The sequence below is a fragment of the Camelina sativa genome, chromosome 11 (assembly GCF_000633955.1).
Source record: "Camelina sativa cultivar DH55 chromosome 11, Cs, whole genome shotgun sequence".
Lineage (NCBI taxonomy): Eukaryota > Viridiplantae > Streptophyta > Magnoliopsida > Brassicales > Brassicaceae > Camelina > Camelina sativa.
The window spans coordinates 44,069,067-44,083,163 of NC_025695.1; the positions used below are offsets into that span (position 1 = coordinate 44,069,067).

A 14,097-nucleotide genomic window follows, 5' to 3' on the forward strand; every position below is an offset into this window, starting at 1 on the left:
GAGATTTTGGAACTAATCTTGTCCCTTTCTGCATCAGTCATCGCACGGAATGATTTTCCTTCAATGAGAGTAGGCTCGGAGGCATCTGCATCTGAAGTTAATATTCCACACTCTAAAGCAATAGCCCTGGCAGTTTGGATATTGTCACCAGTCACCATACGGACCTGAAATCAACATACAGTATATCATGAAGTGTTATTCACAAGCTAACCAATAATTTTCGTCATTGGCCTTTCTGGCTTTATTTTTTAATATAATATAATCGAACAAAAGAAGTACCTTGACACCAGCATTTTGACACAGCTGAACTGAATCTTTGACTCCTGGTCTACATGGATCCTGCGCATTTCAAACATTTGGATAAGAAAATCTACCAAGAATATTGCAGGACATGACATGCACTGATCTAAAACAAATGTGTCTATAAATAGAGTAATATGCAATGTGAAATGGTAAAAGTGATCTCAAAGGACGGGAGCAACAAAAACCACAAATTGTATATTTGACTAAACATTGGATAAAGCAAAAAAAAACAAATTGGTCCTTACCTTTATGCCTACTATAGCTAGTAAAATAAGGTCATCCTCTGGGAGTACCCACTTTGAGAGCTCTTCGCCTGTTGGGACCTTTTCAGCCTCAAAGGTTCTAAAGGCCAGTGCAACACATCGTAAGGTTCTTCCAGCCATCTCTTCAATTCCATTCCTGAAATACAATGCCTGGGAACAACAAATAAATTGGATTAGGCCCTAGGGGTAAATTACAGGTACACCCGCTTTCAAAGAGTTATTAAATTAGAATTTTCACAAACCTTTTCTTCAGTCATTGGGGCCACATTACCATCCTCATCGATGTAGCTTCTGCATGATGCCAGGACAATTTCAGAAGCTCCTTTCCAGTGAACATGAACTTCACCATCAGCCTGAAAAGTAATATTGAAAAAATAAAATGTTGAAATAAAGAAAGAAAAACTGAATTGTGCTAATAGAGAACTGCATAGATATTATTTTTGACTATAATGTATCAAGAAAACTGATTTAATCTCCCATAAACGCATAGTATCTATACTTTAGAAGCAGACAGTTACCGTTTTGACAGCAACACCACCACGTTTCTTCTCTGAGTTAAACGGAAAAGCATGAAGGATAGAAGACTGTGACCTAGTTGTCTCGAAATTCATTCCCAGCTGAAAGAGAGAAAACATAGAAATCACTCTTCCACTCATAGGTGTAAAAGTGTGTAGGAACTTAAACGATAAAAACTTAAAAATCAAACCTTGATTCCCCAGCCAAGAATGGCCTTTTCTGTTGGTGAACCAGACAACTCTAACTCACCACCGCCCTGTCAGCCAAAAAAATCCCATGAGCAATGTTAAAGAATTACCTAGAAAATCTAATTTTCGTTCAAGATATAAAAGCTTGAAACTTACCTCTGGGACAAAGATACTACCAGTTGTGTTTTGGGATATTCCTTCAACGACTAACGAAGTGATAGTTGGTGGCAATTGTGCAGTATCTGTTTTCTTGCCCCCCGCATAAGACTCAACCACTGTCATCTTTAAAACCAAATATAAACGTTTAGTAACATCGTGGTTAAACTGTTAACTTGAGTCTTACTCTAAACATGGAGTGAAAACAGATTTATTTATAAACACAAAACACACCTGATTCAAAGTTAGTGTTCCAGTTTTATCGCTGCAAATAGTGGTAGCAGAACCCATTGTCTCACAAGCAGATAGCCTTCGCACCTGCAAATCAAATTTTTGTCATGCTATATAGTAGAAAAGATAAAAGAATCAAATATCGATCCCTCCCATCACAGAAGAAAGATTGAAAGAGGATGTAAATCAATCATCATACCAAAGCCTTATCTGCCATCATTTTCCTCATCGAATAGGCAAGGCTGAAACAAAACAAAATAGAAGAAAAGCAAAATATTATCAGCAAAGAGAAGTAAGCTCTTCACTATGAAACTACCACACGAAAGTAGTGAAAGGGTCAGGTCTAACCAAGATAGGAAATACATACGTTAGAGTAACAGCCAATGGAAGACCCTCAGGAACTGCCACTACGACAATTGTAACCTGCAGAAACAACCGAATATTAGCATTTCTAGAGAAAATTGAAGATTTTAACTACTAAGATGGTTAACTAGGAATCATACCGCTACGGTAATAACTTTGACCACATCATCAACTACATGACCAATTTTTGTCTTGCCTTTAATAAATTGAGGACCTCCACCTACATCTTTAGTGTGACCGGTGAAATACCTGTTAAAAAGACAAACAACGTACAGAGATATCGGTGCATAATGTCAGCTAGGGTTGTTCTCACAAATTGATGATGATATGGATGAGTTCCAAAAAACCAATAAACATCCATACCGAGTCAGAAGAATCACTAGCACAGCCGCAGCAACTGCTAAGCCAATGGAACCAATAAACGTTGCAACCCCATTTAAGCGCACCTGGTTCAAGCAAGTCAAAGATTAGCTTATTTTTAAAATTAAAAGATTCAGCTAGCAATGATCTAAAAAATCCAACTGGTTCAAGCAAGACAAAGATTAGCTTAATTTTACAATTGAAAGATTCAGTTAGCAATGATCTAAAAAATCAACCTGCAAGGGAGTTTCTTCACCATTGTCTTCAGAAATACTGGCCATCAGCAATCCCCATTCAGTGTTGACTCCAACACCAGTAACCTTGCAATAAGAAAAGAGCATACATATAACAGCTATCTCCTGAGACATCAGTTCTACAATGGAACAAGAGAAATTAGTGAGGAACCCTACCAGCATAGCACCATTTCCATCTGCCACTTTACAGCCAGACATTAGGAATGGGTCCTTAATAGCGTCTTTGTTAACCTAGACAGAAAACGAAAGTCATCAGTTAGAAGTTATACCAAAGCGAGACGAGAAAGGCAACAATGTCAATATAATAAGAATCAAGAAACACACGATTTTGCTCTCTCCAGTCATGCTAGACTCATCAAGAGCAAGAGAGTGGCCAGATATCAGCACTCCATCCGCAGGAACCTAAAGACAATGTTTATCTTTAATTTCGATTAGACACATAGTAATACGGAAAAAAAAAACAAAATGAAAAGGAGAGGATAGACCAACCTGATTTCCAATGTTGAGAGGTATGACATCACCCACCACAATGTCATAGATCGAAATTTCCACTCGTCTTCCACCTCTTACCACCTGTAAGCAATCAACAGAGAGTGTATTGTAACTAAGTAAACAACAAGAAAAAGAGTATTGAGGAAAGAGAAAGACTACATTGGTGCAAATCTATACCTCCAGATGTATGTTTCTCTTTTCATCATTCAAGTTTTGAAACTGGAGAGACTGTTTGTAGTCACTGACAGCTGCAGAGGAGAAGAAAGCATCAGAATAACACTAAGAGTCATTATCAAAATTCTCATATTAAAAAGGTTAAATTACCTGTGACAACAATCACAAGAATCACTGCAAATGCAATGCTTCCTCCATCATACCACCCTTCTTTGATACCCTGTCCATGTTTGTTACAGGTTAAACTGCAGTTGATATTACACTTGTGAAAGTGGGAAGAGCCAGATCGAACTAATTGATTTCATTGCATACCTCTGTTTTTATCCCAAGTGCTAAAGACGCTACCGCAGCAACCATCAAAATGATCAAGGTGAGATCATGGGAAGCATCCCAAAGAAACCTCTGTGATGAAAAACAAAAAACCAACAGCCTTATGAGAGAGTGGGCAGGGAAAAAACTAATTTCAAGCAACAGATTAACAAAAATCAAATATGCATCGTCATACCAGAAACCCTTTCCCTTTCTTGCGAGGATAGGTATTTGAACCATAAACGGTCTTGCGCTTTAGCAAGTCATCATCATCTCCACTGATACCTTTCTCTGGATTAGTCTTGAGCAAACTTGACAATCCTTGAGGCTGATGCAACAATAACATGCATACCATTAAGTTAACTAGAGACTAACAATAAATATAACCAGACACAAGCACGTATCATGACTGAAAACTTACCCCTCCATATTGCTGCAGCGAACCATTGTTGTGATCCTTTGACATTATGACAAGCTGTTCAGGAGTAATTCCAAAATCCCCAGCAGGAGTGGCAGACGCTGTTGGTTTTTCACCTCCTGAGAACAAAAAAAACAGACCACATCAAACAAGTTCATACATAAAGAATCGCTTCACCAAATTCAGAACCAGATTATGCACAACACCAAAGTACACACAAGTTTGCCAAAATTACCTTGCTCACGCCCCATATCCATGAAACGATTTGCAGCCTGAAAGAGAAATAGAAAAAGCTAGTTAGTAAAATGCAACATATCATGACAAAGACATGACTTACCAACTGCCAAATAAAATTACCAAAAGAGCATGAGCATGACTTCTGATCTTCTTTCTCATCTCCATCGTTTCTTGCTCCTTCTTCAAGTCCAAGGTGTATCGGAATCTCCTGGAGGCATTGAGAACCAGCGCAGCTTTCTGCAACAAAAAAAAAAAAAAAACACCATACATTGTTAACCCAAACATAAAAGAACAANAAAGCACAATCCAATTCCGAAATAACATACAACAACATCAACGAAATTCACTGATTTGCAGATTAAGCAAGTATTAGCCCGTAAAACAATTGCTTCATAAAAGCAAACATCTGCAAAATCACCAGTAAACCAAGTAAAGACGCAGAGAGAAAAAAAAAAAAAAAAAAAAANCTAGGTCTTACTCTCCACTGTTGGAGCCGCTCGATTGAAGCATTCTTCCCAGGGATGTAGAACGTATCGCTATCAGAGTCATGGTGTTCACTCTTACCAGATTCCAAATCGCTTCCACGGCGTCGTCCCGGAGACGACTTTAACAGACTCGTCATCGTAGCAGGCGAGACCACTCAAATCCCTAAATCTCGAAACCCACTGCGAGAGAACAAACCCAAAAAAAAAAAAAAAGATAAGTAAGGTTTCTGTTTAAAGGTTGCTTCAGCTTTCGACAACCACGTGAAATATCAAGCAGGAAAAAAAGCAATTTCTCAGGAAGGAACCAAAAAAAAAGAGGAAAAAGATAAATATCTCTTCCAAACAAAGTATCTTCTCTCTGGTACAGCGAAGCTTTATTTTCCCCAGAAAAAAATAAAAATAAATAAATACAGTAAGAGCGAACAAATCCAACCTAGTTTACTTGAGGGAAAAAACAAAATCAGAGGAAGGTTTTCTCAGATTTCTTCAAAATTCCTTAGCCTTGATTTCACAACAATATCATGAAAACAAAAAATCGAAGAACACGAGTCGCTCTACGAAACGGTTACTTTCAGTACTACTAGTCAACAAAAATTCCAAACAAGTAAGACTAAAAAAAGGAAGACGAAGACGAAGAACAAAAGGAGACAAAGCGACCAACACTGCAAAATCTTAATTAAAAAAAAAAAATAAACAAATTAAAAAAAATAATTAAAATATATTAAGCTATCGAAATCCGAAACTCGTTTCGTAGTCGGTTGAGAAGCGAACATCGAGAACGAAAAAAAAAAACGAGGTCTACCTGGAGAGAGAAACCTCCGGTGTAAGTGCGCCGGGGAATGTAAGTAAGTTTACCGCCGGGAGAACAAAAAAAAGTTGGAGAAAGGGGTCTCTAAACTTTGGGATAGAACAGTAAAAGAGCATATATATAGATCTAGGGTTATATGAGAGGAGTGAGTAGTAAACAAAATCCTAAAACATTTATAAACTAAATTAGAATGTCATTGGGCCGTTATGGGTAATTTTCAATTCTCTTCTTCGCTACTTTCGCTACGTGGCACGCGTTAAATTAATGCTGGTGACATTAATTTCCTTTTTTTCTTTTTCTTTTTGTTAAAAAAAAAAAAAAATATCTGGATTAATACTTTAACTAAAAGGAATCTATCTAATGAAAAGGAAAAAAATCAAAGTAAAGAAAACAATATATAAGGTTAACAAGAAAAAAAAAATCTTTCCTTCGAATAATTTTGTTACAAGTTTAAAAACATGTGTTATTTAAGTTTTTTATCTTAAATTTTATAGATATGTGTATTATCATCTAATAATTTAAGTAAAAAAAAATCAAAGGATTATTACTTTAACTAAAAGGATTCTATCTTATGAAAAGGAAAAATCAAAGTAAAGAAAAAAAAGATAAGGTTAACACGAAAAAACTTTCGAATCATTTTGTTACCAGTTTTAAACATGTGTTATTTAAATTTTATAACTAAACTTTAAATATCTTAAATTCTATGAATATGTGTCTTATCATCTAATAATTTAAGTAAAAGAAAAATCAATTGAATATTAAACTTATTTTAAAATTGAAACTGTGGAAGTATGTTATTTGGCAGAGTACTTGTATGGTCTCTTCTTGTATAATTATTTTGGAAATTTGCATTTATTAACAAATAGTCAAACAAAACGTGTAAATTTTGCATATTCTGGTTGCCTTAATCCTTGAAATTTCGATATATAACTGCTTTTTCAGAATTCGAATCCATAGGGTGTGAGTTTTATATAGAGAGAGGATGATTTGAACTTTGGACTACTCAAATCTGAGCATTGTTTATATTTAACAAAAGAAAACTATGTTACTGACCTATTCATTATGCATACAATTAGATTAGTATATTTTCGTCTCCTTAGTAGAAAACCAACTTTCATAAAAAGTACAAACTCTCGGTCTTAATGCACCGACGCCTTCAGTATATACTATATACTAAACAAACATTACAAAGAATTCAAGTAATATCGTAACTCTTCTTAGTAGTCACCATTAAAATTGCTCAATCGGGGGAAAAAAGGTAAACTGTGTTTTTTTTTGTAAACGCGGAAACACGGTATGTCAAAAAACGAAGTTACGTCTGGGTGGTAGGGTGATGATGAATAAATGTTTGTTTCGCAGACGTTAATGAGAAGCGATCCAAGTACTCAACAACATATTATGTTCATTCCACGGATGCCAAACGAATAAAACGATCCACTTAAGAATATAAGTTACCCACAAACAAAAATATTACTTTGATATTGAGAGATTGTACCTGTATACATATGGGAAGAAAAAGATCTCAAGGGGTCCGTCCCTTTTAGAAAATTAGCCTTAGAGGAACACCCACTAATAAGTAGGAACACCTGTAAAGTGTAGATTAGATTTGCGATGGAATATTTTATGTAGAATAGGTTTGTAAATTATATTAGTATTAAATGAACTAGACCATAATTATTGTTTTCATACTCCAGATGTAAGCAAAGTAACCAAAACAGCGAATTAGACAGCCCAGGGAAAGAAATTTTTTTAAAAAGGTCGGGGACTGTAATGCTGCCACGTCTACAAACAGCAAGGTTTTTTTGTAAATAATTTCAATATTTTTAAATACTTTCTGACGTGTGAAGCTCTTTTGTTCTTATTAATGACGTGTCTGTCACGTAGAGAAACCACTGTTTACGTGTCAGTTGATCAACCGACTGAAATTACAACTTTTTTTTTTTGTTTCCGGACTGTTTTACCTTGTTAATCACTTTGTTTAAATCTCTGTTTGTAATTTGAATTTTCATATTCTACTATGTAAAGAAAATAATCATTCCATTTTTGATTGTTTCCTTCTTTATTAGTGTTTGAAAATATGGAACGAATGGGACATAAATGAAAAGAATTTACTGAAAATGACATTACTAGTCCATCATTAATTAAATTAGCCTCTCTCCTACACTCTAGTGGTCGAAACAAGCACAAAAAGGTACTCAAAGGTATTAGCGTGTATTTGATGGATTTCACATAAATTAAGAAATAATGATTAATACAATATTGTTTTCTAACTAAAAAGTATTATATATTTATAAACCAATGACTGTTAAATTTTCTTAGTGATAACTTTTTGAAGATGATAAAACATCAATTTTTGTGGAACAAAAAGAAATCATATAACATCAATCTTTGTAGAAGAGAGGGAGTAGATTGTAAAAATATCAAATATCATCTAACAATCATTTCACTCTTGAAGTACAGTTGTAAATGTAGATTAATTAATACTTAATTTTGAGTATAACGTACGCAAAATTCATCATTTAAATCAATTTTAGTCGTTATATACATTTATTTGCACATATATGTAACCGATATAATTATCAACCAAGTAAAGATGCAATGACCATTTCGTATCCGCCGTTTCGCTAAAGTGCAACTTTGACACCTCGTTTATTTATTATCAACATATGAACATAGGTTGATACTGAATGAGTCATATGCTCATTAAGCAATATCACCAAACCGTTCTACATAGGAAGATGGATCATCACATATGCTCATTATGGTCTACCAATATCACCAAACCGTTCTACATAGAAAGAGGTGAATGTGGGACGTTGATTATTGAATATTCATGCAATCTAATTTGGAGTTTCGGTTATGAACTAGTTATCTTCAAAGATGACTGCTTTTCGTTGAATCATTAAGCCATCCATAACCCATCTGAAAACCTACGACTACATAAGTACACTGACTCCACTAAACCATTGGAAAAATGTATATCACCTGATGCAGTGCAGTTTACATTTTACCTACAGAAAAGTCTAAGAGCAAAGGAGACTGGCTATATATGCATTTTTTATGTTGCTTAGATTTTTTTTATAACTTTCATGAATGTTTTTAACCATGACTTTGCATTTGTAATCTGTTGATAAAAAAAATAAAGATTAAAATAAACAAAAGAAAAAACGTTTCCAATTCTATAAAAAATATTTCTTTTTCTGGGGGCAAACTACAGTAATTATTTCATAGGAGGAGAATGCTAACAAGAATAGTTAAGTTAGATGTCTTTATTATGTCATGAATTTTGTTTACACCATATCTATCCGAAATAATTAATGTTCACAACTCACAAGAGGAGAATAATAGTAAGGAAAGATCAAAGATATATAGTCTTAAGATAAAATGTCTTTATTATGTCATGAATTTTGTTTACTTCTCTCTTTTGTTTCTTTCCTCGTGTCAACGACATAATCTTTTCTTATTGGTCATAAAGAAATAAAGTAACTAAAGGTTTATATTCACGTCGGCCAATAGGAGAATCAATATTCCCTCTTACACGAAGCTTCTTACAAGGATATCTCTTATTATGAACAAACTTTATAAAAGTATTTTTACAGAGCGCATTAGTGTTATAAGACATATTCGCGTGATTTGTTCAAATCAAAGAATTAGTTAGTCGTCTAAACTCAAATATCATGTTTTATTAGTTGTTAATTCGTATCTTAAATTAAAATACGATATCTACACCATCTATTGTTTCTCTATTCCTGATAGTTTTTCTATTTCCCACCATTTCTTCATCGTGTGTCTAATCTTAATCACGTCGTTGTCATTCATACTACTTTGGTTAAAAAAATTTGAAACACAACAAAAGCGGGGTTAATTTCGTAATCTAGAAGAGATTATTGGTAGGATGTGATACAACAAAACATATCAACCAGGATATATAATATAGTTCACAACCCGAACATATTTAAAAAAAAAACTTTTTTCTTGTCGACAATATTTTCAAACATTTGTTATCTGTGTGTTTAGAAAATATCTGATTCTTTCTTACCTACTTATTTCTGATCGTGATCAAATAAACAAATAGGTAGGTCCATTTGAATACGAAATGACATGATGAAATTCCAACAGAAAATGATCATTTTATTTTATTTTGTTCATTCTTTATTTTTTTTATTCTTGCAAGCCTTACAGTTCGACTAAACAATAAAACGATATTTTAGAACTAGGGGTCATTGGGATTTGGGGATGAAATTTTGCTAATCTTAAATATAACTGTAACTATATTTATAACCATAAGTTATAAGTCTAAGAACGTAATGATTTGTCCGAGAATCTAATTAGATCTCTACTAATGACATTTAATGAAAATATTGCAAGAGAATATAAATTTTTAAGAATAACTGGAATTTGAGGTAAATATCCTTATCAACAACTAACTGCAACAACTAAATTTTGTCAAAAGCAAAGAAAAACACAACTTCAAGCATTGGATGCTTTCTCTGTTCATTACAACATCGAACGAAAATTCTCTTATAAGCATTAAGTTAGGTTAAAGAACCGACCGACACAAAAATAATATTTTCTATAGCGATGGTTATTATAAAACGAATCGAATAACAAATTTTCAGTGATTAATTAGTGAGGTTATTTATATTATAAAGGCAAAAACAACAACTTTGCGTAATCAAAACGCAAGAGACAACATAATAAAGGATACGTCTCTTTAAGTTCTTACTTATCTCAATGCTCTCTCAACTAAATTTGATCAGAAAGAATAGAATAAAGCACACAACTCACAAATCAAGTCATTAGCAAAATTACATGTGCATAGCAAAATACGAGGAGACGAATTGAACAAAATATTAAGAGTACAGATTGGTTAGAAAAGCAAATAGACAACAACATAAATAAATTAAAAAAACTCTGTATATGTCGGCCTAAAGTATACTATTTGCCAAGTACAACAAATATCTGTTTATGTCGGCTTAAAATAAATTTTATCATTAACAAAAAGTCCCATCAACTCTTGGAGACTTTGGACTTTAACCAAACCAATAGATTTTGAAAAGTTGACCGGATATTGATTAATCTCAACGGTTTACCTAGAAATCATGGTGTTAAATAATCTTGATTTAAAAGTAAACCGGACTCAACAACTAGAAGTCTAGAACGATTCCTTGTTCAACATGACCGTCCGGTTTTGATTTTGAAAGTAACTCGATTCCTTGCTCACACTAAAGAGTAAATAAGACAATAATTTTGAAGTCAATTAAGTGAACGAAGAAACTGAAGCTGAATCATGTTCTTATGAGTATCAAATGAGAGCATTAACAGACACAAAATTTGAGCCCTTTTTTAGGGTATTGAAATGATCAAAGCAAAAGACAAGAAAGGGTATAAGATAAAATAAAAAGAGAAGCAGTGTTGTTGCTTATCAATCATTCTTCTCTTCCGCTACCTCGTCGTCTGAGTAGTGATACTTAATCGAATGTGACTGAAGATCGATCTCCCCTCCTCTGTAGCTTCCTCGTTTCTTCTTCGTCTTCTCATGTCGGAAATCCCTAAACCAAAAAATAAAACCCGAAACCTTAAGAGATCAAGACATGAACCTATATCGGTTTCTTTATTTTTCTCCTATATATATTTAGATATAGAATAGGTACAAAGGCTGATAAAACTATTAGGTTTTTTTTATTTAGGTTATGAATTTTCATCCGAACTAACCCAACCAAAACAAATCTAATAACCGAATCAAACATTCGAAGACCCTCGTTGTCAAAGCGTAAGTCTAGATAAATAATAAGTTCAAAGGGTGGGGAGCATTACCTTCCTCTCACTTGCCCTAGAATCTCTTGAGCTTTATAACCATAAAGAGACTACAAGACAGAGCACCAAACTTCAATAAAGGCATAGATAAAACAAAGATTGCTATACAAAGAGCGATGGAGATTATATGGAACCTTCTCACTATACGAGTTGTCTTTCAGCCTCTCGTCAGTGAACACAACTTCGTCAACGTTCACTCTCTGAAATGGTTTCTTCGGCTGTAAAAAAGTTCAAAACACACATCAGTACACGATCTCTAATCCCAAATAAAAAAATTGGGTGCAAACACGGTCACCTCTTTTGAGTTAGAAAGCCCTTTTCCTGACTTCTGATTTGTTGATTTCGCTTCGCTTTTCTCAGCATTCCCGTTTTCCTGAATGTCAGTCTGCTTAACAGGTGTTTCTTGAACACCCTTGTCCTCTTCCACTACTTTCTCTTCCTTCTTCCTACGTTTTGATTCTTCATCATCATCCTCAGTCTCTTCTTTAGTCTCCTCAGGCTCTGATCTTTTCCGTTTCTTAGAAACTTTCTCCTTATCATCATCATCATCAGCCTCCACAGATTTCGACTTCTTTTTCTTCTTCTTTTTCTCTTTCAACCCCTCTTCGACCTCAGCAACAGTCTCTTTAACCTTCTCCTCCTCAGCCACCTCCACCTTTGTTTCCTTCTTCTTCTTCTTCTTTTTCTCCTTCTTTACATCCTCTACACCTTCAACTGCATTCTCCTCGGTAATCCCATTCACAGCAGCTTCTTGATCTCTGCAACACACAAGACAATAAAAGCCAAATTGATAAGGCTCAAAATGACTAATGATGCAATGTAACTAAAACTCAGCAAGAACATAATGTTACATATGAAGTAAGCGAAACAACTTACTTCTTCTTGTTCAAAAACTCGCTGAAAATTTCCTCTAGATCAGGTAAACTAGTAGTGTTTAACTCCTTCTTCTGCAACAGTAACATAAAGAGAGCAAATTCAACTAAGACCCCTATGCTATATCACAAAAAGGATCAAGTCCATAGTATCTACAGTGTTGCAATCAACAGTGTCTTTTCTCTTTAAAAATTTGAAAAATTGTATGTAGCCCAAGTGAAAATCGAATGTACAAACCTCGATTTCAGCTTCCGAAAGCAATTTCTTGAAGCATTTGGAAAGCCCAGATCGCTCTAAGAACTGAGCAACCGAACGAAGAAGAAGAGCCTTCTGGTCCGATTCCAAATTCGAGGTCTTGCTCTCGCTACCCATATTTAGTCTAGAGATCAATACTTAGGCGAGGCAAGAAAGCTAAGAGAGATGGGTTGAGAGGAGGCTTTGCTGCTGCTGCTAGGGTTTTGGACTTTGATTTTGTGCTCTCGACAAATTGTTCGGAATTATTAGGGTTTTGTTTTTTTTCCGGGAGCGTGCCAAAATTAAACCCGACCCGGATTCTATACCCGGTTTGTTTAATCATTACTAGACTTGATGCCCAATGGGTCATAACAAAAGGTAAAAGAGCCCAATGGGTCATAACAAAAGGTAAAAGAGCCCAATGGGCAAATCGCATAAAACAAAATCTTGGGAGATTATTAGTGATAATTTTGTCTCTCTAATCAATACATCTAAGATCTCTCTTTCTTAAAGTGTATGCACTTTAAAAATAGACAAGTATCTGAGCACCTTTTTCCTCAGAGATTCTTTGTAAATTTCTCAAACACTACATATGGAAATTTCTATACATTTTACATTGCGTATAGAAAAAATAGCATACTTTCAGAGAAACTGAAACTTGACACTTTGTTGGCCAAAAAATACATGTATGTAATAGCATTTTAGATAATTCTCTTTATCTTTTCAAAAAAATAAAGAAGAAGAATACTATAATTTTGTTTGGAGAAAAGAAAAGTAGTAAGTACTATTATAGTAATCAAACAGATAAATATTGTACATAATTTTTCATCATTAAGTTTAACATTTTGATAGTGAAATTTGTTAAAACTGAGAGTTACGTTAGTGTTCATGTCCATGTTCTTCTTCGTCGAAGACAGACACGATACTCGCGAAGTTACAGTGATGGTTACATTAATAATGTGACACCGGTGACAAGCCCTTGTTTGTTCATTCCTTGTCGAAAACAAGTTTTGTTTTCTCTCCTTTGCCACTTGATTTTCTAAAGTTAAGATATTGAATTTTCTTGTTGCAGCTACAAAGTAATAATATAAATGTACACGCTTCGGAAATAAATAAGACTTTGGCCCACCCTTACGTATGTACAGTAGTAAAACCTCTATAAATTAATAAAGTCGGGACCATGAAATTTTATTAATTTATATAGATTTTAATTTATCGATAAATTAATAAAAATATTAATTTATAAAATTTCCTATTACCAAATAAAATACTTTTGTTATCATTCACATTTTTAAAGAATTTTCTTAATTTATAATCTTGGTTATCGCAATAGGATAAATGTCAAATTTTTAATAGATTATCTAGGTAAAAATGAGAAATATTAAAAATTTAGAGTTTATAAAAAATTGTTACTACTATACTTCATGGTAATTATGAAGTCGAAAAAGATATTGCGGTACCTTTAAAACCAATTACTAAAGAAACAATTATCGCATCTATGACTCTTCACAATTTATGGATGCAATTTGAAAATAAAACAATGAAAAAATTAGGGATGAACTCCAACAAGAATTCAAATTCAAGAATAGGCAAACAACAATAGAATTATATTTCAC

General features: G+C 33.9%; 2 protein-coding genes across 4 annotated transcripts in view; both read right to left on the bottom strand.

The window, feature by feature from the left end:
• Positions 1–5,704, bottom strand: part of LOC104726261 (calcium-transporting ATPase 8, plasma membrane-type-like) — an 8,941-nt gene extending 3,237 nt beyond the window's left edge. Inside the window, exons 1-25 of one of the 3 annotated variants that reach the window (XM_019232895.1) lie at positions 5,552–5,704; positions 4,743–4,929; positions 4,385–4,501; positions 4,263–4,299; positions 4,031–4,146; positions 3,806–3,937; positions 3,613–3,702; positions 3,451–3,520; positions 3,304–3,374; positions 3,124–3,207; positions 2,959–3,036; positions 2,791–2,865; positions 2,617–2,700; positions 2,384–2,466; positions 2,161–2,269; positions 2,025–2,080; positions 1,857–1,899; positions 1,661–1,744; positions 1,427–1,552; positions 1,273–1,338; positions 1,085–1,183; positions 809–919; positions 549–716; positions 280–339; positions 127–164 (exon numbers count right to left, since the gene is read on the bottom strand). In XM_019232895.1, coding sequence (XP_019088440.1) covers positions 127–164; positions 280–339; positions 549–716; positions 809–919; positions 1,085–1,183; positions 1,273–1,338; positions 1,427–1,552; positions 1,661–1,744; positions 1,857–1,899; positions 2,025–2,080; positions 2,161–2,269; positions 2,384–2,466; positions 2,617–2,700; positions 2,791–2,865; positions 2,959–3,036; positions 3,124–3,207; positions 3,304–3,374; positions 3,451–3,520; positions 3,613–3,702; positions 3,806–3,937; positions 4,031–4,146; positions 4,263–4,299; positions 4,385–4,501; positions 4,743–4,886 — 2,141 coding nt within the window. In that variant the 5' untranslated portion in view covers positions 4,887–4,929; positions 5,552–5,704. Of the gene's footprint in view, positions 1–91; positions 165–279; positions 340–548; positions 717–808; positions 920–1,084; positions 1,184–1,272; positions 1,339–1,426; positions 1,553–1,660; positions 1,745–1,856; positions 1,900–2,024; positions 2,081–2,160; positions 2,270–2,383; positions 2,467–2,616; positions 2,701–2,790; positions 2,866–2,958; positions 3,037–3,123; positions 3,208–3,303; positions 3,375–3,450; positions 3,521–3,612; positions 3,703–3,805; positions 3,938–4,030; positions 4,147–4,262; positions 4,300–4,384; positions 4,502–4,742; positions 4,930–5,182; positions 5,198–5,551 lie in introns of those variants that run through there. The other 2 variants (XM_010445081.2, XM_019232894.1) reach the window with 2 other exon arrangements.
• LOC104726262 (nucleolar and coiled-body phosphoprotein 1-like) lies at positions 10,818–12,746 on the bottom strand. The gene is made up of 6 exons (XM_010445082.1): positions 12,485–12,746; positions 12,251–12,321; positions 11,670–12,132; positions 11,509–11,592; positions 11,375–11,424; positions 10,818–11,109 (listed from the first exon to the last, which is right to left on the bottom strand). The coding sequence occupies exons 1-6, from the start codon at positions 12,617–12,619 to the stop codon at positions 10,983–10,985; spliced, it is 930 nt and encodes a 309-aa protein (XP_010443384.1). The 5' UTR covers positions 12,620–12,746; the 3' UTR covers positions 10,818–10,982.

What these genes read in the sequence shown, in the direction of transcription:
- LOC104726262 (XM_010445082.1), bottom strand. Translation starts at nt 12,619, where the DNA reads ATGGGTAGCGAGAGCAAGACCTCGAATTTGGAATCGGACCAGAAGGCT. An exon ending in GAGTTTTTGAACAAGAAGAA is followed by an intron (nt 12,133 to 12,250) that starts GTAAGTTGTTTC and finishes TGTGTGTTGCAG; the next exon opens with AGATCAAGAAGCTGCTGTGA. An exon ending in ACAACTCGTATAGTGAGAAG is followed by an intron (nt 11,425 to 11,508) that starts GTTCCATATAAT and finishes TCTGTCTTGTAG; the next exon opens with TCTCTTTATGGTTATAAAGC.